Source organism: Empidonax traillii, unplaced genomic scaffold (genome assembly GCF_003031625.1).
Source record: "Empidonax traillii isolate 1590-97213 ecotype Southwest subspecies unplaced genomic scaffold, ASM303162v1 scaffold136:size1122602, whole genome shotgun sequence".
NCBI lineage: Eukaryota > Metazoa > Chordata > Aves > Passeriformes > Tyrannidae > Empidonax > Empidonax traillii.
Window position 1 is genome coordinate 557989 of NW_020955329.1, and position 25025 is coordinate 583013.

At 37.6% G+C, this 25025-nt stretch overlaps 1 protein-coding gene across 1 annotated transcript in view; it reads left to right on the plus strand.

Moving 5' to 3' along the window:
• ZNF407 (zinc finger protein 407) overlaps window positions 1-25019 on the plus strand; it is a 337647-nt gene extending 312628 nt beyond the window's left edge. Inside the window, exon 10 of the mRNA XM_027883907.1 lies at window positions 23604-25019. Coding sequence (XP_027739708.1) covers window positions 23604-24955 — 1352 coding nt within the window. The 3' untranslated portion in view covers window positions 24956-25019. The remainder of the gene's footprint in view (window positions 1-23603) is intronic.
• The last annotated feature ends 6 nt before the right edge of the window (window positions 25020-25025 follow it).

Genomic DNA, 25025 nt, shown 5'->3' on the forward strand with positions numbered 1-25025 from the left:
CTTTCCTAATTTTCTCACTAGAAAATATCAACTTTTCTCTCCCTTCATCCCTCACTCTCCATTCTGAAACCAGACAATTCAAAAGCAAAACACAGAGTAACACAATTCAATGCAGCTTGATTGAAAGTGCAGGGTATAATGATCAAGTGAGTAGAGACCATTGGATTGTGCCTCAGGCCTTCACACTCTGGATCTGGTCAATAACAAATTTATTACTAATCAAATCCAATAAATACAAAACAGCATACATTTATTTTTATTTGGCACCCAGCTGGTCACGGAAAAATAATAATAAAACAGGTAAGTCAGAGGCTCCCTTTCTGAGAATGTGCTGGAACTCATGCATGCGGCACTTAAAGCTCCTGTACATCAGAAGCAGATGTCCAGTTCCCAAGAAGCCTTGTTGTGTTTGTCTGATTACCAGTGGGCATTTTGTCCCGTTTGCCTGTGGAATATATTAATGGTTCCAGCTCTTGAGTTTGGAGGATTCTGTTTGCTGAGATACTTCGTGATAGGAAGAGGTATCACTGCAGAACAGGATCTATAGGTATTAGTGTCAAGAAGAATAATGTCTTCCCTGCCCTTTTTCCTGGGTTATTGCATGGGGTAAACAAAGAATGGGATGAGTTAATAGAAAACAAAGAAACTAAAGGTGTTTGGGGAGGGGAGCAGAATCAACAACATAGCTGAGACATGCGAATTTTACTGTTGCCAAAAATAATGTGCAACTATTCTTTCCCCTCAAAGCACTAACATGCATAAGAGCACAAGACATAATCATTGCAGGCATCTTACACCATGTAAAACCGACACAGACAAACAGTGCATAGCTAATGTAAAGCTGACATTCAGTATCTAGGATTTTTTTGTATTCACATATTTTTATATGTGTGTGCATGCAATTTAGCTAAAACTTCTCGTTGCTGCAATTTGTTACGCAGACACATTATGAATTACAAAGTGTATGCCAAAGATGCAAACTGAATAAAATTATTGGGAATATTTAATGATATGAAAAGTGCAGCTTGTGTTGTTTCAAAGTCAGATAGTTCAAAAATTCTTTATTTCTTAGCTGATGGAGTCCCTGTATTTTTGAACTGTCTATGGAAAGCAGCAAGAGTCTTCAACATGTAGGAGAAAAAAGCATCATACCTGCAAGACTCCAGCCTACCTTGTTCACACCCAGGATAAGAGAAAATGATTTATTATCTGTCCCTTGAATTTCTCTGAGCGTTCTGTCTAAACTTTAAAAGCAGATTACATTTGCGATTAAACCTTAACAAATGTTGTTTTAACTAGACTGCAATATATGTTATTGACAACAAGCTTTTTTCCCCCCTGAAAATAACACTGGTGCTTAGGCATGCAATTTACAAAAATGACAAGGAAGGGTGGTACTTTTCCCAAGGTGAATGTGAGTTGACTGATTAGCTGGTATTTTAACTTGGGTTCTTGCAAATTACAGACATAAGAAACCCTGCAATTTATATGTACTTTAGAAGTGAAAGCTTTAATCCCATGATTCATGAAAGTAAAGTGGTAATAATTTAAGTACCATATTTTATTTATCCCTCAGAGTTGTCAGCTGATACCAGAAGTATTCTCACTATTTTTGGGTTGCTGCCTTTGGCCACCTAATTGCTTCTTAGGAAGTAAGAGGGAAATTGCTTATATAACTACATGGATTGTCTTTGGCAACGTCAAGCCAAGGCATCAATCAGTCCATCTGGGTAAAATCACAAGCTGACTCCGATATTGCTAAATATTTATACTGTCAAATACACACAGACATCCAGATGAAAAGAGGCATTCATTAGGAATGCTCCAGCTTGTCAGTTTAAAGATGTAGATTAGAGCAAAACCTCCCACTATGATACTGAGTGCTCAGGAAAAGTCTATATTTAGCCATTCTGAGCAATAAATATCATCATATTGCCTCATTTAGGTAAATAGAGAATGAATATTGTCAAGATGATCTAGAGATAATGTAAACAGATCCCTGCTCAGAGTCTGTGTTACTAGGGTAAATTCCAGGACATTGGTGTGCTGCTGATGCTTTTCGGTTTAACCCTATTTCTTAATCGCATTCCTATCCCCTTTACATTAACAGTAAGATTTCTTTTCCTTGCAGATGAGAAGGGAAGGGGAGAGGAGGGGGTGAGATAAGGTGGGGTTTCTTTTTAAACAAAAGGTGATTTTAAATTCTAACTGAGCTATTACATTAATTAGTAGTTTTGTTCTAATATTTTCTTAGCACTGCTAAAGACTGCTGCTGCTGCTGTTGCTAGAAAATACTGATATCTGTAGCAGCGCTGAAGCTCATTCCAGAGTTTGACATGGGAACTGACAAAGCCCATCAGTCAGCAGAACATCACAGCTCTGAGGTTAAGACATGATTTCAAGAGTTCACCCAGTTAAGACTCATAGTGGAATTTCTTTTATAGCACTCTTTTTTCTGTGATAAGATGAGGCATATTGTAAGAATAAGCAATGAAAGATCAGTACTTTCATGTGACTTAAGTTACTGTCCTGCTTCAAAGTGGGTGGCTTGTCCTGAGAAATTAAGAGTAAAATTTATTCACTACATTAAAAAAAAGATAGCGGAAGGGTGTTTTTTTACTTTTTGTGGGAGGCCTGTGTCTCCCTCCAGTAGAATTAGCACCTTGGAAGTTACATACAAGGAGAGTAGTGACTGACGTCAAAGTTTTAGTTAATTACACAAGATGATTTTTTAGATTAATAATTAACATCTCTCTCTATAACTAAATATCTGTAATTAATCAGCAAATCATAATGTGGAGACTAATTAACTTCAAACTCAAATCTTAACAGAAAATCCATATTACTATCCAGCATCATTAATTACTCCAGTAATCAAAGTTACCCCTCATGGGATTTGACATAAAGCTTTGTAGGTTTATAAACCCAGCTATTATCAGAAAAAAAAAAAAAAAATTGAAAGGGGCTTCGAATAACTGATAACTAAAGTATTAGATGGGAAATTTAAACAAGTTTTCATTTTGTCTGTATTATATTATCAATAATCTACTCACTGAAGCTGGGTAAGTAACTAAGAGTGCAATTGCCTTCTCACCCTGAGAATCTGGGGGTTTTGTTGATTTTTTTTTTTCCTTTTTCTTTTGGAGTTACAGTAGTGATTTCTGTCAGAGGATTCATTTGTCAGTGTCTTTTTAAAATATGCTACACTTTCTGGTATCATTTGCTGTGATGCTATCCATGCTAGTTATCTGTTTAAGAAATGGATTAACAGTTGTTTATATCCTGGTATTAATCACAAGGAATTATCAAAAAAAAAAAAAAAAGGTTGAGCCTTAAGATACAGAAATATCTTATATCTATAGGAGCTGATTAGTCGATGTTCAGTGGGGAAAAAAAGGACAAAGTAGGGCTGTGATGCCAAAAAAACTCACCCCCAAAAAACCTTATTTTAATTAGCATGGCCATCACAGCTAGAAAGATTTGGAATGTGTTCATGTTAATTTTTAATAAACAGGAAAGTCAATAGTACCATTATAGCACACTGAAATCCCTTAGCTGTTTTTCATTTAGAAAGTTAGGCATTAAAATTGTGTCTAAAATTCACATTTCAATTATTTTATCACCTAGTCTTGTAAGTGTGCACATCCGATACTGTTCTTTTGTGTGGCAGCTGTAAAAATTGTAAGCAATTTTTACTGTCAAGAAAACTCTGAATAAATAGAGGCTGTTAACTTAGGCAGATATCTGAGGTTATTTGGTGGCAATCAAGAACTCACAGCACTTCAACTAATGGGTTATGATCAGAAACTGTTCCTAATAGCCAGCTAGACGGATCTGAATATGAAGATTTCTATAATTTTGTTGTCAGCTTGTGATGTACTCTAGTGCTAATTATTTGGAACAATTATGTTTTCCTAATAACAAAAGAAGAAGCAGTGAATTAAGCAGGCTTACCTTCAGATCTTTAGATAACAGTTTAAATGCACTTGCCATTAAGAAATAACATTTCTTTTTCCTGTATGGAACCCTAATTATTGAAGATGCTTGTCTTTTAAAATCTACTTCTACTTTTTTAAGCATGTTCAATGTGTCAGTTTACACTGATGACTTCAGTAACTAGTATTTTCTCAGTCTTAGGTTTATGCCTGTACCTCCCATAGACTGCTTACTTCATTTGGTTATTCAAAAACCATAATTAGTGCAGTAATTAACATGTGGATCCTTCAAAGGAAGACTGTTAGAATCATGGGACGTCTCTCATCATTCTTACTGATGTATAGATGATAAAAAGACTTAGGTTGAGGTGACAACAGGATTTGTATTACTGCACATTATCCAAGCTGCAGGGAAAATCAGACAGGACCGTGGTCCACGGAGTCTTTCCTTCTGAAAAAAGTAATTATCCACACTGTTTCTATAATGTAACTAGGTGTTATCCTGCATTTGCAGCTGTCAAATCATTTGTTTTAAAACCATTATTTTATACCTTATGAATACTTGAAAGTTTGGGGTTTTGCTTGTTATCTTTTAACAAATTACAGAAGTGGGGTGCAGCAAGTGCAGCAATAAAAACAACAATAATAGTAATTTATATAAGCAAAATAGATTCTTTCTTGACAGTTGATTTCAGAGATGTTTATGGAAATGTTAAGTTGATACAGTCATGAGAGTGCTTTCATAAAGAATAGGCCCAATTTCATTTTATTTATTTTCCCTGGAGAAAATATATTTGTTTGTTTGTTTAAGATTTCAGATAAGCTGAATCTGTTGCATTTTCAAGCCATAGTAAATCAGTTGTTGGTATGTGAGTCTTTGTATGGTTCACATAAATGTATTCCAGTATTTCTCTGAGATGCTTATAGCTGATGTTTTAAGCTTCGATATACAGTGTTTTAAATTAGTGCATTAAGGAAATTCACATTCCCTCATTCAGCCTTTAACTTTTTCTGTAAGTAGTGCTCCTCTTTTTCACATTCTGTGACATATGCCAGAAAAATTCAGTATTTTACCCTACAGGCAGCCCATGGGACTGGGATGAAATGGCCTCTATACATAGGGTATGACTTTATTTGCTAAAGAGGTTATTTGAAAAAGCCCTTAGGGTACTGCTGCCCTTTTGTCCCTCAAACTAGTAGGGGGAAAAATATAAAAGGAACTACACAGTAATCCCTTGTAGACAGGTGACCTTAAGCCAATTCTATACTGTAAGGTTTGTTTCGATTTAAACTCAAAACAGACAAAGGAAAAAAGCAAATTGCAGGTTTTAATGTGTTGCAGAAACATTGCCTGTTTTTTTTTCTATAATTGACTATCCAATACAGATAACTTTTACTGCAAATTCATAAAACTGAGTATTGTTCTATATAATTTAATTTAATGTTTTTAGCAAAAATAGCATTTGAGGACTGATGGAAATAAACATACCTCTGTTCATTTAAGGTGACCTGTTCAGGATTGCATGTTCTTTATAACTATTTACATCCTGCAAGTACAGCCACACATAATTAAGCAAAAGTATACAGACTTTTGCTTTCTGATTTCATTATTAATATACTAAAAATTAGTCAACTTTAGGACTCAATGAAAAAATCAGCAATCACTTTGTCCTTTGAAGTTCTTTTTTCTGTTTGTTCTTAAGAGTTGGCCATTGATTGATGTTAACAGTGCTGTCGTCAAACGAGATGTTATCACAGCGTCATGGTCCCACTGCACGTGCACTGTTTGGTGGTGTTGTGGTTGGTATTTAAACCTGTGTTCATCAACAACAGTTTTACAATGAATGGCACAATATTATTTTTTATGTAATGCAATCAGGTGTTATAAGGTATGTACCATCCCCGTTCAATCCTGCTTTTCAATAGTCAGTCTTCAAAACGCCATTATAGATTATGAACAGCAGCTCTGAACCCGCTTCAGGATAGCCTCTCATAAGTCACAGGTGTGACATCACTGAGCACTGTAATTAATGGGTGTTATGCCACTCCCGTGACTTATGAGTTTTTCAGAGGCTTTTAATTACTTTCAAGTTTAAGGCGTTCTGGCAGAATTTTGAAGGAACTCCAGTGGCAGCCTATTCTGAATGAAGCTGTTCTAGCAACATTTGGAAAATGAGCAACTCTGGTGGTTGAAGGAAAATGTTTCAGCCGTTCTTCACGCCTGGTAGTCCAGAGGGAGCTTAAAGGAAACAGCTTCTGTCGACTGCTGCAGGCATGTAGTGTAGTTACTGTGTTCCCTTTCTGCATTGGGGGAGGAGCTGTGAAAATTGTGGTCAAATCCACATATTATATAAAGTAAAAGAGAGAAAAACATCTGAAAAGTCAAGAATGGCTTGAAGGGTTATTATGATGTCATCAACCTGATTTTAGGTATAGAAAAACTATTGTTTCACATGTGAGTGCAGACTTCACGTAACTGGTAGAATAGAAATCGAAAAGAAGAAATGCCATCATTCATTACCTATCAAGAATACGTTGTAAATGATCACCACTTAATCAGCATTTAAAACAGTATTCTTTAGTTTCAGTGCCAAAATCAGAAGAACTGCACCCCTTATACGCACATACACACACCACGGTGTACATATCATAATATTAAGTTAACTCAGGTGTAAAGCTTTTTTTCTCTAAACAGCTGAAGCTTCATGTCATTGTTTATGTGCACAAAACCCACATATTTCTCCATATGTTGGCACCATATTGGTGTTATCACCATAGCGTTCCCTCCTCTTCAGATGATCTTTTGTAAAAACATTTGTTTTTGTGAGGCAAATAAAATATAGTAAATGTAAACCAATTATTTAACCAAATTACTTTGATCGTGGGAAACTGACAATTAGTGTTACAGCTTCTCAGCAGTGAAATCCACACAATAGAGCAGACTGTGATATTCTGTACTGCAGTGTAAGTCGATGTAGTGCATTTATTCTGTGTAGCAAGCTGTGAGAGAGGAAGAGAGAAGTGCAGGAGACGAGCAAAGTCCATCTTGATCAACTATTATTCTATATTTGTGCTATATGTTGTGAGTTGTTTAGTTTTTCTAATTGCTTGTTAATATATTGGGACAGCTCTTCGCAGCAACCTTGATGACTGATGTTGACACTTACAGCATGTCGTGAGTATGAGATGTTCATCTAATAAATCAATGAGTTAGAGACGTGCCAAACTACCATTTGTAATTTTGATTTCTAGTAAATGCTGTTGATGAAGAGGTTAGTTTGGTTACCTGTAATGATTTCCCATTTTAATAATTTCACCTTTTGCACATGAATTGGGGGGGGAAGTATTTAAATTATATGCGCCGGTACACCCACATGATTTGGGTTTATTCTCAAACCTTGAATGCATCAGCCCTTCCATGAAATAGCTTTGAGCTAGGAGAGCATTCTGGGTATTGTCATGCAAATGAGGCCACCAAACATACCACTTTGCTTCAAAATTGCTCTGCAGTGACAAGTAGCTTTTGAAACTGGAGCAGAGTTTTCTGAGCTAAGTGGGCAACCCTATCTATCCTCTGAGATCCACTTTCTAAAGTAAGTGCCTACATATGAAGTCCTAATTCCACATCTGAGTGCTCAGATTGGCACTTATTGCATACCCATACATCTCCGTCTGGGTTTAACCAGGCCAGTCTCATTCTAATGCAGATTAAGGTGGTCCTTTGTCCTTGTGTATTGTCTTTCTCCCACATTCATACAATAAAAAAACACCAGAAGATGCACATAGCATGGAGAAGTTGAATTTGATCTGGTATTGAGAACCTCTTAAAGCCAAGGTTTTGTGATATATCACTTCAACCAGTAGAAATTTTAATTAATGCTACAGCAACCCTCAAGAACTTAGCCAATAGGTCAGGAGGAAAAAAAAGTCCTCACCTGCCTCATAGTTCACAGAATACAACTGTAATCAAAAGCTATTTCAGTCTAGTTTTGGGACCAGCTGATTGATAAGAAAATGTGACATACATTTTTCTCTCTTTTTGTAACAAAATGAGTCCATCCCAAATACTATTTCGACTGTGCTATAAAAAGGTTGTGGAAAGAGCAGCAGAGTTAAACGTAGTGACCATCCCAAGCGATTCAGGACTAGGTCATCATCCTAACACCAGTTGGAAGCCAGAATGGATTTCAGAGCACTGGCATTAAATGATAAAGAATGAGAAGAATCCAGATTTTATTTTTGCTTTAATCCAAAACTGTATTAATTGCATTGTGAGTCGGTGGGAATTTTGTCCAACCTGAATGTAGGCACAATTTTACTGTTAACCTCTGAGCAGTATTGTTCCGTGTGCCATGCATTGGAGGTTACAAAGCCATAGAAATAAATCATAGGTCCATCGTAGGAATGGAAGTACTTGATCTACTGGTCAGGTAAGGATTTTTAGAAGCTGATGGAGACAGTGAGTCCTGGATAGCTGCAATTCTAGAACAGTCAGACTTCTCAGTTCCCTTGTGGCCTAGGGTCAGCTACATTGTCTGTGTGGTGTTGCATGTTGCCTCATAGAAATAGCTAATGTTTTTTTACATTTGGGTATATAATTCTAGGCATTAACATTTGAAAAGGTAGATCTTAAGGACTTCACAGCTAGTTTGATCTTTTCAGTGATATATCTCTATCCTCAGAAGTAGGAGCTTTCCTGAGAAGACTGGTTAAATTTATGGAGATGATTGCTTTCAAAGTTGAGTTTTCTAGTGTTTGCTGCACATTTAGGTGGTACCTCAGCTGTAGGAACAAAACTGCCCTCGAACCATCGCAACATATAATTGTCTAAATATTTTGGGTTAACGTACCTTATGTTGGTGTGAATGGATTCATTAAAAAAAGAGAAACAAGAGGATGTTGAGAAAGAGCTATTGCAGTTGCCCTTAATTTTGTTGTTGTTGTTGTTGTGTTCTAGCTGCATTATTTTCCAACCTCTTTTGGAGTGATTATTTAAGTAAAACTAGGTGTTACATTTCCTTTTATTACAAATGCTATTACAAATGCCATCTGCTATTGGAACAGATCATGATGCAGCAAAGAACTTTTTATACTGCATAGACTGTGCAGCAAAATAGTGCTTTATCAGCATTACATGCCTCAGTGAGGAATGTTTTGCTGTTTTAAATCTTATCATTATGAGAAGAATTTATTATCTAGATACAGAGATTTTACTGGAAACTATTGAGCTAAGGCTGTTGTCATCTAACTGAAAATGAAAACGTGTTCATGATAATTAGACAAGAGGGATTAATGAAAAACCTACAATATATATACTGTTTACATGCAACTTCAGAGATCTACTTTATCAGTTAGGACATGGTTGCATCCCAGAAATAATGGCCAATCCTTTGCCCTTCTGCACTTAGACTCCCTATCTGCAAACATGATGCAAAGTGAAGGTGGTTGAGGTTTCGTAAAAATGAAGCACATGGTGTGACAGGCCCATCTGTGCCAGCTTTATAAAACAAAAGTGCCCAATATGATCATCCTTGCCTTTTGTTCCACAATGCTATTCAGGCTGCAGTTTTATGAATGCTTGCCGGTAGAGACCGCAAACCTCTATTTGTCTGACTGCTCCCTCTCCGGTGTTGTCAGTTCTCAGTTGCACTGCTAGCTTCCCTGCCCCCACAATTTCCTCGCTTTACCTGGCCCTTTTTCCCAGGCAAATCCGAGGTAGAACCTCCTAGCAATTTTCCAAGGTTCTGGGCTCGAAGACTAAACTAATTTATTTTTGAATTGCAGATCAAACATAAATTGCAAAGAAGCATTTAATCAGTTAGGAGAAGCAAGGGTACGGCTTGTTTAAGTCCCAGAATCCATAAACCTGTAATGATTTTATTATATTGGTGTCAGTTTTCATTATTTTCATAAATGGGTGTTCCCTGCTTAATGCACAATATTTGCATCAGATGAACCAACGAGTTTAAACATGGTTTGTTTTAATGCTTTGTGAATTTGCATTCAAATTCATCAGAAGTAATTCTATTTGAAATCACACAGGGCTAAACACAATGGTTGTAAATCCATTTGAATTGAGATGCCAGAATCAGCCCATTAATCTACAAATCTACAATATAATTTTTGTATGGTTGGTGGGCTTTTGTTCCGTTTTTTCGTGATGAGGGAGAGGGGATACCAAGTGCGTGTGTGGGAGGGAAATGACCAAGGAGGCTGTGATAAATTGACCAAGTGGGAGTATAGCTTTCTTAGGGAAACTGGCCTGCGAAAGGAACATATGAAAGGCCAGAGACCATGTTTTGAGTGTGTCTGTCACTGCCACTTGAGGTAGTTGCATGAGGAGAAAGGAAATCTCAAAGATAAGCAAGTTTCCTAATATTTAGAAGATATTTAGGAGATAGAGATTGGCGTCAGCACCTTCCATTGGTCTTCAGAGTACCAGAACTTCGAGCAGCTCTATAGCCTGAATTTATTATTTTAGATCCTCTTGCTAAACACTCTGTTGTCTTGGATTTTTCTGTGTTCTATTCTTAAAAGGGGATGAATAAATCCAGCAAGGTTCAACTCCAACAGAAACAGGCTCTTTTTGGGAGGAGCGGAGGGAGCTATATTGTAGGAAATAATGCTTTATTTCTTGTTAGCTGCAGAAGAAATCTGTGTCTCTTTTAGTGCCTAGAGAATAGTTTTAATCCCCATGTTCTTAAGTAGACTGAATCATCTGCAAATAAGGTGTTTGTTTAAGCTGATAATTACCAGATTTGAAGATGAATATATCGTTGTCTGTGAGTGCAAAAGCATGTACGTATGAGAAGCATTACTCTCTAAGAAGAAAGGTTTGTCAACAACATTTTCCACACTACACATTCTTCTTAAATGTATCAATGAAGATTTTATAAAACTAAAAAAAAAAAAAAAAAAGAAATAATATATATAAAAGATACAAAAATGTATAGTTCTCCATAATGTACTTTAGCCCTTTAGAAGAAATGTCTTTATTCATTTATTTGAATAGGTGACAACTCAAAATGGAATTCAGCTGATACTTCTGTACATGTTCGTGCAGTCATTTTGCTTAGTTAGAAGCAGGCTGAAATCAGTCTGAGAGAGATGTATTTGGCTGAGGGCAAAAGTGATTTTTAGCTAAGTTTGTGTCTGCCTTCCTCTGGGAACTAGCAGTCCCAGTTTGGCCAGCAGTCCTAGTTTGTGAAGCTGAAATTAAGGAATCTATGTTGCTATTTTGAGTGGCTTAGACTGGGGCTAACTCAGGGTCCAACACAGAAAAGCATTTAAGCCTATGCTTACCATTAGGTATATGCTTAATTCTCAAAAGTCTAACTACAGGCCTCTTCTTACGTACTTGCAAGAACTGCAATGATCAAGAAGTCTGCCATCTGACATCTGTGAAATGAGCTGGTAGACTTGAGTCTTTCTCATAATGAACCAGTTTCCATCTCATAAAATTCTGTAATTGCAGATGGTATCAGTGGACACCTATGACAATCTCAGCAGAGATTGCAGCCCGGCATTCCTCATTATAGGATACATGGACACTGAACTCCTCTCTGCTCATGAGCATGGGGTTGATTCATTGACAGGGCATTATCAGGAAAATTGCAATGATGTGGCTAGGGCTTTGCGGTGGGTAAATGGAGTACCTCAACTCTTGGAGTTGACAATAGGCTCTCCTAAGAAATGATAATACTGTGATTAAGGCATAAAGCTGGAACTCAGCACACCTGGGAATTCTTATGTGACCCTGGCAACGCACTTCTTGTTTTTCACTTCTCTGCTTTAAAACTTAGAATAATGCTTTTGTCATTTTATGATGTTATTTAGTGATAAATATATTACCAAGTTTTGAGCAATTCAGGAGGCACAGTTTTAGAAGCACATGGGTAGATAAATGCCATTAGATTTTAAATGTGTTCTGTTCAGTTTGCACTTATGTGTTCTTGTGCCTAGCACTAGTGGAAAGCAGGTCAATTTTGCTTTGCTTCCTACTTCTGCATTGAGGAAATCAGCTTTAGGCACAGAGATATAAAAATCTTGTATAAAATTCACTTTATTCTGAAAGAGACCCTAAAAAAAATAACATGAAAAAAAAAACAAAACAAAACAAAACCAACATTATTTTTGGACTTCTTTTAGCTCATTCTTTTAGTGATATAATTTCTGTTCTGTGTACATTTTGAAATGCATATTTTCTTTTTCTGAAGAAAATAATACAATTCAAATAGCCTTAGAGTCTTTTTATTTCAGTAGTAGCACTTGAATTATGTTTTAAGGGTGCTTAAGACACGCTTAAATAAATGGTGATCCTGAATGGGTTTTAGAGCACTGGAACACATACCAAAAATTATAGCTACAAAATCTGTTAGTAAGCCTGACCTGAGACTTGTAGCAGCTGTTTCAACCTATGATGCCATTGGCTGTTCTGAAGCTCCTTAATCTGCACATATTTGAAATAACAAACCACGAGTCCTGCGCGATTTGTCTGTCACATGCCAGAATTTAGGAAACTAAACTACAGTAGCTGGAAAAAGAGTAAAAAGTATTAAAAAAGAGTGGTAGCTGAAATAAGAACCTTTTAATGAAAGTGTCAGCAGGAGCTGTTGGTTTCTTAGTGGTTTTGAAAATCAGATCTCCCAGATATCCAGCTCCAGCCTTCTGGGTTGGTATTTTTTGGTGGGGGTGTTATCTGGCCTCTGTCTTGTCACATATCACAAGCTTTAATGCTTTCACAGAAATGATCATGACTTCCTCTGAAATTTTGTCTACTGTAATAAAAGTGAACTAAGTTCCAGCAAAAGTGTTAAGGCTCCACTTAGGTTAAAACTTATGATGCTTTACCAGGTCCTACGTAACAGCAGAATAAGGACGGTGCTCACTGCACTGTGCATCATGCTACAGACAAGTGTACTAGGAACCATGATGTTTTTAAATTACTTGTCATCGTCTAGTTATCATGGTTTTAAGCATTACTTGGCTTCAGTTTGAGACAGATATAGATAATAAGTCTTTGAAAAAGTGCTATCAGAATTAAGAGCTAAGTGGCATTTAAAATATTTTAGACAAATGTGATCACTAATTAATTTTAAAATATTCCCTCTTTTTGTAGTCTAAATTGGGTCTCAGGAAGGAAAAAAATAAGATCTAATGAAATAACCTGACAGGGTTGCAGGGGTTGTTTACTAGTCCATATTTGACTAGGATTCATGCTCTATATGATTGGCAGTCACTGCAAATTCTTTGGCTTTTTAAGACTTAAGGCGCCACAGTCTTGGATGAACTTTAGTTCAGAATAGAATTGTTTACAAACGTAACTAAGTAGTTACTGCAGAATCTCATGCTACATTTCACTGAACTGTTCTGAGATAATATGGGTTTGCGGTATAAATGGGGATGAGTTGGGTTAAATCATACTCTCAACTACTGTACCTTCTATTTATTCCATCTGGGAGCTTTGTCACCCTGTCACCTGGAAGTGGACAAGGTAGCTGAATTGTCTTTCCATTGCTCATCATGTCTAACCATCTTCCTGCAGTATGACGTGAATATTCTAGTCTTTCATTAAAATCAGATTATTCTTATCCAATAGAGACAAAAATTTTCTTCCCTCTCCAACGTTTGCAGATTATGTAGCCAGAGTATATGCAATTCAATATTTCCATTCAAATCAGCCTTCTAAGTCATTCTTATTTCACTATTCTGAATATTCTTTAGTCAAGATCTCTCCCCAAGAGAGGTCAAGATACAATTTAGTTGTATCCATACTAGAACAATGTGAAGCAGACGTGGCTTTGAATGTGCAATTAAAATTTGCTTTGGCCTGTTTTCTTTTCCTATTTTACATTTTATAAACTCACATGTAATTTGATGAACACTGTCATTCTTTAAATTTCTTCAGCATTACAGTTCTCAAGGGACTTCTCTCTGATTGAATATCATTTTTGCATATTTACTTTCTGCACAAGTGCTAGTGTGCAGTAGCATAAGTTGAATCTTGCATATTTTCATATTTACTTATGTTACATCTGGTTTTTCTTTGTATTGATGTTAACGCTTTCTTCCAATTTACTATTAACTCCATATGCCATCTAAAAGCTGTTGATTTCTACCTCTAGCTAACCAACAATTTGTCAACAGAATAGTATGGAAATTCTGCAGCTTTTGAACACATGACTTTGCAGCCAAGTGGAAGCAACTTGAGCAAGGAGATTCTGAGCATTTTGGTAGAGCTGCAGTGCAACAGTTTACTTTGCACTTCCCATGCAGTCCAGGTATACAGACCATCTTGCAGTTCCAGCTGTGCTCAGCAATGGCTCAGAAAGCATCAGCTTTAGTGTCTCCTGTCTTGTTCTATCTACTTAATGCCTAGTGCTCCCTAAAGCTGGAGGTAGAAGACAGTGCATTTAAGTGCTACTGAGAATATATTTCTGTCAGCAGAAGGGTCAATTATGTGAACAGCTCTTCCTTTGAAGATATTATGGAAACATACTGCTTTCATCCTTCAGCAGGGGTGAATCATGAAAAGAAGACTTTGTCACAAATGCGACCCTCGAAAGTGGTATAAAAGAGTTACACATCTCTCCAGCCTCTATTTACCGAACCACCTCCCAGAACCAGCATGTACCCCTGCTGCACACTTTCTAAGTAAACCTATTGTTACTGTGACACTCTGAGCTTAAAAATCAGCATATATTTTGACACTCATCATTTTGGGCCCTATAAGTCTTGATGCCGTCAGAGCCTCAGGAGAAATGAGGGGCCAGCAAAGGGGAAGGCCTGTGCATTGGAACTGTACCACCTCTAACTAGCCCTGTTCCCTCCTCCTCAGATGTTGTTTCCCTTACACTGAGACTGGCTTTTGGGATGGGAAATCTGATGTCAGAAGTTTGGGAACTGCCTTCACAATCAATTCACTTTTATCTTATGCTCTGTGCCAAATACAGCTGTACTGGTGGCTGGTCCTCTGTTGTGGTTACACATGTAAGGCTGAAGCATCTAATCATGCTGGGGGTTTTTTCCAAAACACAGGTTGGCATGACCTGCAGCTTTCAGACTAAATGGTGCTCCTTTCAGACTAAATGGTGCTCCTTTCAGACTATGGTGCTCCTTTCCAGTTGTAGACCTATTGTGAAAATATATAAATATTATTTGCCATTGGCGTTAAACTTGATGCTATAAAAGCAAAGGAATAGATCTCTCTCCACTGAAAACCTGTAAAGTGAAAACTACAAAACAAAATCTTGTTCTCTTCTGAAACTGGTTGTAATGCTCTCTTCCTCTCGTTGTACCAGACTCTATCTCTTGACTAAATGTGTGTCACTCCTCCACTTTCCTATATTCCCAAGCAGGTGAGAGACAAAAAGCAAGATATCAACTGTATGTCGGTGCCTAGATAAAAAGGTGCAAAATTAGGTTATGAAGCTTGTCCTCTCTAGCAAAATCAGCTGATCTCATATTGGTCCAGCATAGCTCCTTCTTTCTGGCAGTTTATTGCTTCTAATCATATGAATCAGGACTCGTTCCAGTATGATTTTGATGAAGTCCACAAAAGAGTACACTCATCTCCTCCAATGCTTGGGATACTGAAACAGAACATTTTTTTCCGAGATAAGATAATGCATTAATTGCTTTACTTATTAGATGAGCATTAGCTTTTGATATAAGCCATTCCATAGACTCCTGACACTTTGCATGCTGAGCAGTCCTGTCCTTGAAGTTACTGTAGTGCACAATGATCAGAACTTATTGCTGATGTTTTGTTAGCATTTACTAGCAGCATCTTGGCAGAGGGTGACCTCTAGTACTGTCTCTAAACATTTTCAATTTACAGACTCAAGAATTTTTGCGGCCTTTGCCTCTCATTCTTTTGAGGAGGTCAGCCCTTTATGAATTTGCCACAAGAAAGAAGTTCAAAATACCCTATATACTTAAACAGCTTAACAGGAATATAGCCACAATGAACGCACAACATAGAATTCATTTTAATATTTATAGAAGAAATTCATGTTGTTTTAAGTGTACAGAAGCAGCTGCTGTCATTTGGCTATGAGCAGATGTTAGACCTCCGAAAGCTTCGCTGATAATTAAAATACTAACAGTTAGTGTTTTACCCCAGCTGCAGGTTCTGTTTACTGTAAATTTGATTTTAATGGTGCCTCTGTGCAGTTATTGAATAGAGGTTTGTTTTCTACTATACATGCAAAAGTGTCTACAATGAAGACAAATGGTTATTTCTCATAATTTACTCTGGAAAGATATGAATATACACTGTAACGTAGTTGAGTTTCTAAATGAAATACAGATATGACTATCACATTTGAAATGATAGTCTTTGCTGTCTTAACTAACAAAAAGAACTAGGGAAACCAGTAGTTATTCCCAAGCATTCCCCCTAAAAACTGCTGTGCTTTTCAAATGGGTTGAGACGTGCCCTCAAGCAAAGAACAGGTGCTTCTTTTTACTCAAAGGGTGCATAAATCAGAATAGATAAATACAGAGAATCGTGATACTTGTGTTTGATAGGTATGCCGAAGAATATAATTTCTGCTTGATCGTTTAATAACATGATGTTTTATTTTAGGTATCTCTTACAAGTGTCTGTTCTCTTTAGTGCGTATATGTACATCTAACATTGGGGAAGGCCAGCCATTTTCAGAATTGTTAATCCCAAGGGCCTGATTATGCAAACACAATGCATAATGCAAGCTACCATGTTTAGTCCCTTTGAGACTATTGAGGCTAACTATGGCAGTAAGCAGTACTCTTGATAAATAAATGTTTATAAGACCAGGATCTAAATTTATGCATTCTTGAAAAACAGAAACTCTTGCTGAGATAATAATGACAAAACAGATTTTTTTTTTTTTTTTTGACAAAGCCATTACTGTCTGGGACGAGACCTATTTCAGAAATCCAGATGATTTTCTTTATGAGCAGAGCTTGTGGTTTGTTTTTTTTTTCTCTGATTTGTAGTTTCCCTAATACACATATAAGTGTTCAGATTATTTTTTGTATTACGCTATATGTTCTCTCTGCCTAGGAAACAGAAATCTCTGGTTTTACCAAGCACAAACAGAACCCCTTGAAATTGGGATTCTGATTTAGAAGTGCTAAAAATGCACTTTACAGTTGCACTGCAGGGGATAAAACAGAAAGAGTGCATCCATGTATCATCAATGTCAGTTGTTCCAAACGGAGGGCCAGAGTACCCTTTGAAGCTGGACTGCCAAGAAATGTCCAGGCTGGCTATCCTCATCTCAAGCTGCTAAATTGCACTGGAAGAGATAGCTGAAACACTCCAAATACATTCCTGATGCTGCTTGCCTGTATAGGTAATTGCTGTATATGCCACAGTGAGGTTTTTGCTCACACGTCAGAGTTGAGAAGAGAAGCTGTCGTGGTGGTAAACAGGTAAAGAGAAGAAGTGGTTTACAAAAAAACTGGCTACTGTGCAGCTTAGGCAGTTGTAGATTCTGCACATTAACACTGTACGTGTTTGCCACCATCAGTGGGAATTTTTGTGTATATACGTTTCATTTGCACAGCTTCTGTAACACTGGGCTCTATAGTCATTCTTGACCTTGAGTGCAGGAAAAGAGAAACTGAAATTTTTCCAGAGAAGGCCTTTTCCCAAAGGTTAATTGGACACTGGAGGGAAATGAAACCAAACCAAACAAACTGCCTAAACACCTTACCTGAATGGCTTGGCTATTTATTTTGCTGTTTGTTTTTTCTTTTGCGTCTTTTTGTGGCTGTTGTCATAGTTCTGTACGGTGTGGAAGGTAAAAATGGCAAGCAGGAAATTTCAGTCTGTTTTTCGAAAGAAAAAAATATTACAAAAGTACTTTCTTTTGCATTTTAAGAAAGCTAAAGGATATCTACTGCTTTTTAAGGTACTTGGAACGTTAAAACTTCATCCTTTATTCAAGCAGTTCTTAGAAGACCTTGAAGTTTACAAACATGATTGAGTGGTTAAGGACAAAGCTAGCTAGAAACTAAGGATGTTTTGAGTTTCAGCATTGAAACATGACATTACTGTATTTTTAAATGTAAAATAAATATGAAGATTGTCTGGGAAGTGTGTGGGGGAGGTGTTTGTTTAATTTTCTTTTTACAATAATAATATATTGAAAGAAACAAAAGCCTTGCTGGCTTGGTATCTTTTGAGATTTATGTACTTTACATCAATGGTGGATTTTTTTTTTTTTTTTTTTACGTCTCTTAGGGAGAGGGTAAATTCTCCTATAGGTATACTTATTTGTACTGCTTTACAAATATTTTCTGCCTTTGCAGACATAATAGTTGTAACAAGGGCAATTTTGGGTTGCTGATTTATTTCACATCTCGGTTTGACCCATCGTATTTTCTTTCCTTCAGCAGAAGACATGAAAGAGCCTTCACAACCTCTTATTTAGTAGCTTAACTAGCTGGTTTAAAAAATGCTGGCCCATGCATTGCTTGCACATAAAAGCCTTACAAATGATAAAGAATAGTTTTTACTATGGTCAAGGAACAGAGATCTGAAAAATGCATCCTATTATTATGGCCTCTGAAAATCCAGGTAATCCCAAACTTATGACATTATGCCACAGTTCTTAGACTGCACTTCATTAATTGAAATAAAGATCATTACAAAAAAAATAATTGATAGGAAAAGGAGCAGAAACTTGTAGCTTGATGAAGGCATAAGTTATTACCTTATGAATTTGAATGGTGGACTTACTGTACCATTCAAAATATTGTGCTGCCATGTAGACAATAACTTTTAAAGAAAATCAGTTGCTCATTCAAGTGATTCTAGACATAAGTTGAATTTTTTTGTATCTTTTAAATTCCTTAAAGATTGTATTTAATTGAAAGAAAAGATATTTCCTTGCGTTCATATTATTTAATATTCATTGCATTTTAATGGATACAAAATATTTGTTTATGTCAATAAATAACATACCTAATCACCAAAGTATGAAAAATGAAGTGTTGCTGAATAGGGGGCTATAAATCAGGCCTCCTAGAACTTCTGCAGAAAAGGAAAAATAGCTGTTTTAAGCTTGCTGTGTAAATGCAGATCATTTCCATCGTCATAATAGATTATTTCATTTATGACTTACTGCTTTGTCCTAAAGGTGCTCCTTGTGAAGGATGTCCTCAGCCCAGCCTCACCACACACAACCGCTTGCTACAAGTTTTGGGGAAGGATTAGAATTCTAAAGAGGCTGCTGGCTGAGAGCAAAGTGGTGCTTTACATATAATATTAGCCCAGACCTTCCTAACGCATTACGCGTTCCTTTCTGAGACAAGTCTCCTTAATGCCATCTTTATCTGCTACACGATGCATGAAATCTACTTTCTGTTTTAGAACTGCGGCTGACCCCCGACCCCATGAGTGGCGCCACAATGTGACCTTTCTATTGTCATCAGCTTTCATTCTCCTGAAAATTCTATGAATTTTTATTACAAGTTTTTTTAAACCAAGCTGAGGCCTCAACAAATTACTTGACACAGATGAGATGAAGTTGTTGAAGTAGTGTTAGATAAGTTTTACAGCCAGCATGTGTGCTGCTGAACAGTACAAAGCCAGTGTCCTACAATGTCATACACCAGTAACTGCTGAGCCTACTATTGGATAAATACATCATTTTATGGAACATTGATTGTTCTATAAACCCAATGGAGTATTATGCTCTATGATCAAACCATTTAGATTGTGTGTAGAGCACAGAAAATGCCATATTCAGGATGGTACTAAAAGTGCCATTTGTGTATTTTATGGATGTCATTACGGGGGAAACTTCTCTCTGTAGGCCCTGTTTACTGCAAAATTTTTTAGTCTGTAATGACATTTTTCATTCACAACGTATGCCTTCAAGAGAGGGGGCCCTTGTTTTATTTGTTTCATTCGAGTTTACTGCACAAATCCTGTACATTTTAATTAAATGTAAGCTTAACAAAAGAATAAGGTATTTATTCTGTGGGGAACAAATGATGACAGTAACAAAAGAATAAAACAGACACACAAAAGGAAGTCAGGTATTGAGTAAGAGAGAAGGGAAAAAGGTACTAAACCCTATTTGTAGTTTCCCAGAAGCACATTAAACATCAAAGCATTTCTTTTAGCCCTATTTCAGGAGTTTGTGGTCTCAGAGAATTAAAATAACCTGTGAATATGGATTTAATGTCTAAAATATCCTGACATTTTCAAATAAAAAACTAACAGTCACTCAGGACTCCAACTGATAAATAATGGCTTTGCTGAAATGACAGACTTCTTGGAAAGAAACCAATTCTGTGATCATTGCACCCCTAGATATGAAACACCTCCTTACAAATTGTCTGAGTATGAGCTCTCGTATCATTATATTTTGTCATTTTAATGCCTGTTTGTGTATCTTTTTAATTTGCCGTGACATGCAATCAGCAACAAGTCCACTTTTCCTAATATTAATGTGGGCTTGTATTGCAGCTTATGTTTGCCATGTCAGCCAACACTTACCCCTTCTCTTTACCCATTTTGAAGAGGGGGTGAGAGGCAGGCTGAATTTACTGGGACAACATGATTTGTTGCTACATACGGTCCAATAATGTGACATGTTTCTTAAATGCATAAAAATTCCTACAAATGTTGTGTTGGATAGCAGAGCTTCATTATAGAACTAACAGCTAAGCCTCAAAATATGTTGTTTTCTAAATATCTCCCCGACTTGGCTTTACACTGTTAAAACAAAAGAAAACCAGTAAAATCTGCAATTCATATTTACCATGAAAAATCACTAAAATTGAAGTTGATGTTCCCAGTAAATTCTTGGTCATAGTCCAGTTAAAATTTAAAGTTACAGTAGATTCACATTAGTTTAAATGACACTTGAACTTCTACACAGCTCAACATTAATTCATTATAGTTGAAATGGAAGAATCTTCAGTGGGTGAATCTTTTACAATCTGATTGAGGCTGTTACATTTTATAGGAGCCATTTTTCAAAGCAGTACTGACAGCACTCGAAGTTATTAAATTGCTGAATCAAAAGATGGACCTGCAATCGCATTTATGAACTGTGATGGAATAGCTGGGGTTGCACTGAGCTGAGGTTAAGATGTTGGTGTAGTTAAGCTTCATCACACCCCTTAGTGACAGCAGTATTTACCCATGTAGTTTACTTTAATGGTCAGGAAGTGGCTTAACTCACCTCTGGATTCAAATAGATTAAGTAAGCAGTCAGAATGGCATAATTATCAGTGCTGCGAGGGATTCACCGGATAGCTCTTCACCCAGGAGACTTCCCATTCAATTGCACAGTAAAGACTGGAGTTGCATAGATTTGCAGGCACAGCATATATTTGAGGAGATGAAAACAGGATGAATTCCCTTTTTCTTTCCCTTCCCCAGACCAGAGCTTCTCCTCAACACAGGGATACTGTGTCCCATACATAAATTACCATGATCTTAGGGGAAAGATGTCATGATTTTAGTGTGTGTGTGTGTGAAAATTATGATCGTAGAGTTATTTTGATTTTGAAATCCAGTGGAAAATGCATGATTTGTAGAGTTATTTTGATTTTGTGCCACATCACTGCCAGACTCCTCTTTTATCATGTCAACAAAGTAAGATTCCTGAGAGAATTAATTACTTCTACTCTATTATAAAATGTGGAGGAGCTAAGATAATTGTCATTTTATGTTGATTTCCCCTTCCTATTTTTCTGCTCTTTGGGGGGTCTTGTGAATGTCAGTGCCTACAGAGAGCACAGGAAAAGTGGGGATAAGAACCAGTCAGTCCACAGTAAGCTTCCTTCTTGCTTATGCCTGACAAAATGTACTTCAGTTGCATGTGCCAGATTTATCATGCAGCATCACCTGGAAACACTCTAATGGTTGAAATTGTTAATTTTCTTTTTCAAAGATAACCCGCCTTGAAAACTAAAAAGAAGAAAGCTGTATAACATCGGTTTAGAGCTGTGAAGGTGATTTGCAGCCTTTCAGCTTGACAAAATTACTTATGCACTTCACAGTACAGTTCTCCACTAGAAGACTCTTAATAGAAGAAAGGATGGTTGGATGGATGGATGGATGGATAGATAGATAGATAGATAGATAGATAGATAGATAGATAGATAGATAGATAGATAGATGGATGCCAGTATAAGAGCTCAGTCTTTTAGGCATTGATGTTACTTTGAAATATTAGTTTGATATGTGCCTTAGCATATCAAGTTGCTAGAGGCTGCAAGGGGCCAAGTACTCCATCTTGGAGTAACACAGCTTTTAAGTGTGAACTTACCTTTGAGCAAATGAGTCTGTTTTTTTTCTCTTTGTGATCAGAGCCTGACAGCTCTGTGCTTTGGGTGAAAGCAGTTAGACCAGATTTAGTATAATTTTCTTAGTCTCTTGATTTCAACCAAGTACAGTGTTCACTAGAAGTGGGTTGGAAAGTACAGTGCTAGACTGAAATTTGATTGTAAGAGTCAGATTTTTTTCCTTGTCTGTTTTATCCCAAGCAAACAATGGCATAGCTATTTGTGTTAGTGATAAGATGCTGCACCTGTTATTCCAGAGATGTGATTTCAGTTTTGTGTAGGTGAATTTAAACTGGAGCATGGGTGTGGGTAGTCTGAGCAGCATGGACTTAGTCAGCCTTCCCAAGGCTGTCATTAGACCCTCACCTCATTCCCAGTGCCCAGGACCCACTTTTCTCTCTATGTGCACTGTTTGTGGCCCAAAGCTTACTTCTCAGCACCTGCAGGAGCTGCATGGATGCTTCCAGGTGGCACTGCCACTGGAAGGCAGTGAGTGCTAGAGCTGTCCTTCCAAGGAAATCCACTAAGCTGGTGGTCAAAGCTCTCAGTTACGCCTTCCCAAAAAGACATGAGGCCATGTTTTTAGGATAGTGGGCTTGACTTTGTAACGCTGAAGCTTTATTGTTAGCGATGAAAACTGAGAAGGAAACCCTCAGTGACACAAAACCAGACCAAGCAGTTGGAATATGGAGGTTACAGGTATTATAATTTGTTCATTGATTTCATGTAGAAATAATTATAATTAAGAAGTGTAATTGAGAGTTCTCTGGATGATATTGTATTGAATATCCTGCTGAAGGTAAGAAAGCTACTGAGTCTTTTCTCCAGGTAACTAGGCTAGTGACTGAGTCAGTCAGGTGTACTGGAGACAATTCTGGGTAGGAAATGAAGGGGAAGACAATGGCATCAAACTGACAGCATGGCAATTACCTCGCCAACAAAAGAAGTGTATAGAGATGATCAGCCACAGTTTTTCATACCCAGATATGTTTAATGTAATATACGATCCTAAAATCCATTACTGAAGGACTGAAATATCACCAATAAGATCTTCCATAAAAGATGTGTTAATGGCTTTTAACTGCATACTGTATTTACTTGGGCTTTTCTATATAGGATCTTTTAAAAAACACATTTAAATTGATAATAAGCTGAAGAATTGTTAAACTCAGCAATTATTTCAACCTGTAAATATGTTATTTGGAAAACATGCAAATTGGCTTTGTTCATTTGCTCATTTTATCTGTGTTTTCTGCCAGTGAAATCTGAAAATTGTCAAGGAATTTCTTTTTCCATTCAAGCTACAATTTGTTAAAGTAATGAACTGGTATTTGCCATGATACCATGTTAACGACATATTTTATCTTGTAGGCATTGTGTCCAAGTCCTATGAGTGCCGACTGAAGGGGCAAGGAGCAACCTTTGTGGAAACTACGAGTCCTTTTACCGCAGCAGCGCTGGGAGAGGTTTCTCCAGTTAAGGAGAAGGTCTTTCGGGGCAGTAGAAGACAGCCACAGTCACCTGAGGAAGTTCAGCAATTTATTATTATTCAAGGATATGACGGCGACTTTGCCATTGATGCCTCTGTGGAGGAAACAGCAGTGGCTACCCTTCAGACATTAGCAATGGCTGGTCAGATGGCCAGGGTGGTCCATATCACAGAGGATGGGCAAGTCATAGCTACAAACCAAAACAGCTCCCACGTGAGTAGCGTGGTTCCAGGGCAGATACTTACAGAGCAGTTAGCAGATGGTGCAACACAGGTGGTAGTGGTGGAAGGAACAGGAGCTGATATGGAGGAGGCCGTTCAAATAGATGCGGTTCCTGACTCCAGTAGCACTGTACTGCAGCAGATAATGCAACAAGAAGTTTTAGATGCTTCTGAAGCTACAGTCCATCCTCCGGAATCCTCCTCAGCCTTAGATGCCCTGCTTTGTGCTGTAACAGAGCTGGGTGAAGCGGAAAACAAATCTGGACTCCTTGACAGAAGCAGGTCTAGTCACAAAGATTTCTTGCAAATGCCAAACCCTGAGATGCCCAGTGTCCCCAGTGATGCAGAGGGACAAGAAATACAAATGTTCCACGAAGTTCAGGAGACTCAGGAAGACACCAAACCTATGGAAGTAGTGACACGGGTCATGCACCCATCGGCTATAATTGCATCTCAGGAGAGAGCTCAGGCTGCCTTCAAGAATATGGTCCAAGGAGTATTACAGTTTGCTGTGTGCGATACAGCTGCAGCCGACCAGCTGATGAAAGAAGGTGTCACTCAGGTCATTGTAAATGAGGAAGGGACTGTGCATATGGTAGCTGGAGAAGGCTCTCAGATAATTATGCAGGAAGCTGGTAGCCACACGCTCAGTGTCCAAAGTGAACACATGGATTTAGTTGAGTCGGATGGGGAAATATCACAGATTATTGTCACTGAAGAATTAGCTCAAGCCATGGCTCAGGGCTCTGATGGTGACTTCTCTGAAGGTGCAACCCACTACATCGTCACAGAATTGCCACCAGACATGCAGGATGAGCCTGGTGTGTACTCACATGCTGTGATAGAATCAGCTGGGTCTCAAGACATTTTGCAGGCCGGTACTGCTCTAAAAGCAGAAGCCGTAGCCCCTGATAGAACAAGAGAACAGTTGGCAAGCATGGTCATTTATACAGAGGGTGGCTCACAGGTAATCCAAGGTCAGAGAGATTATAACAAAGTACAGGAAGCATGAAGAGCTTCGCCTCATAGGCTGGATGTAAGGCAAAGTTGGATATTACCGGAATCATGGAGGCACTGCGTTC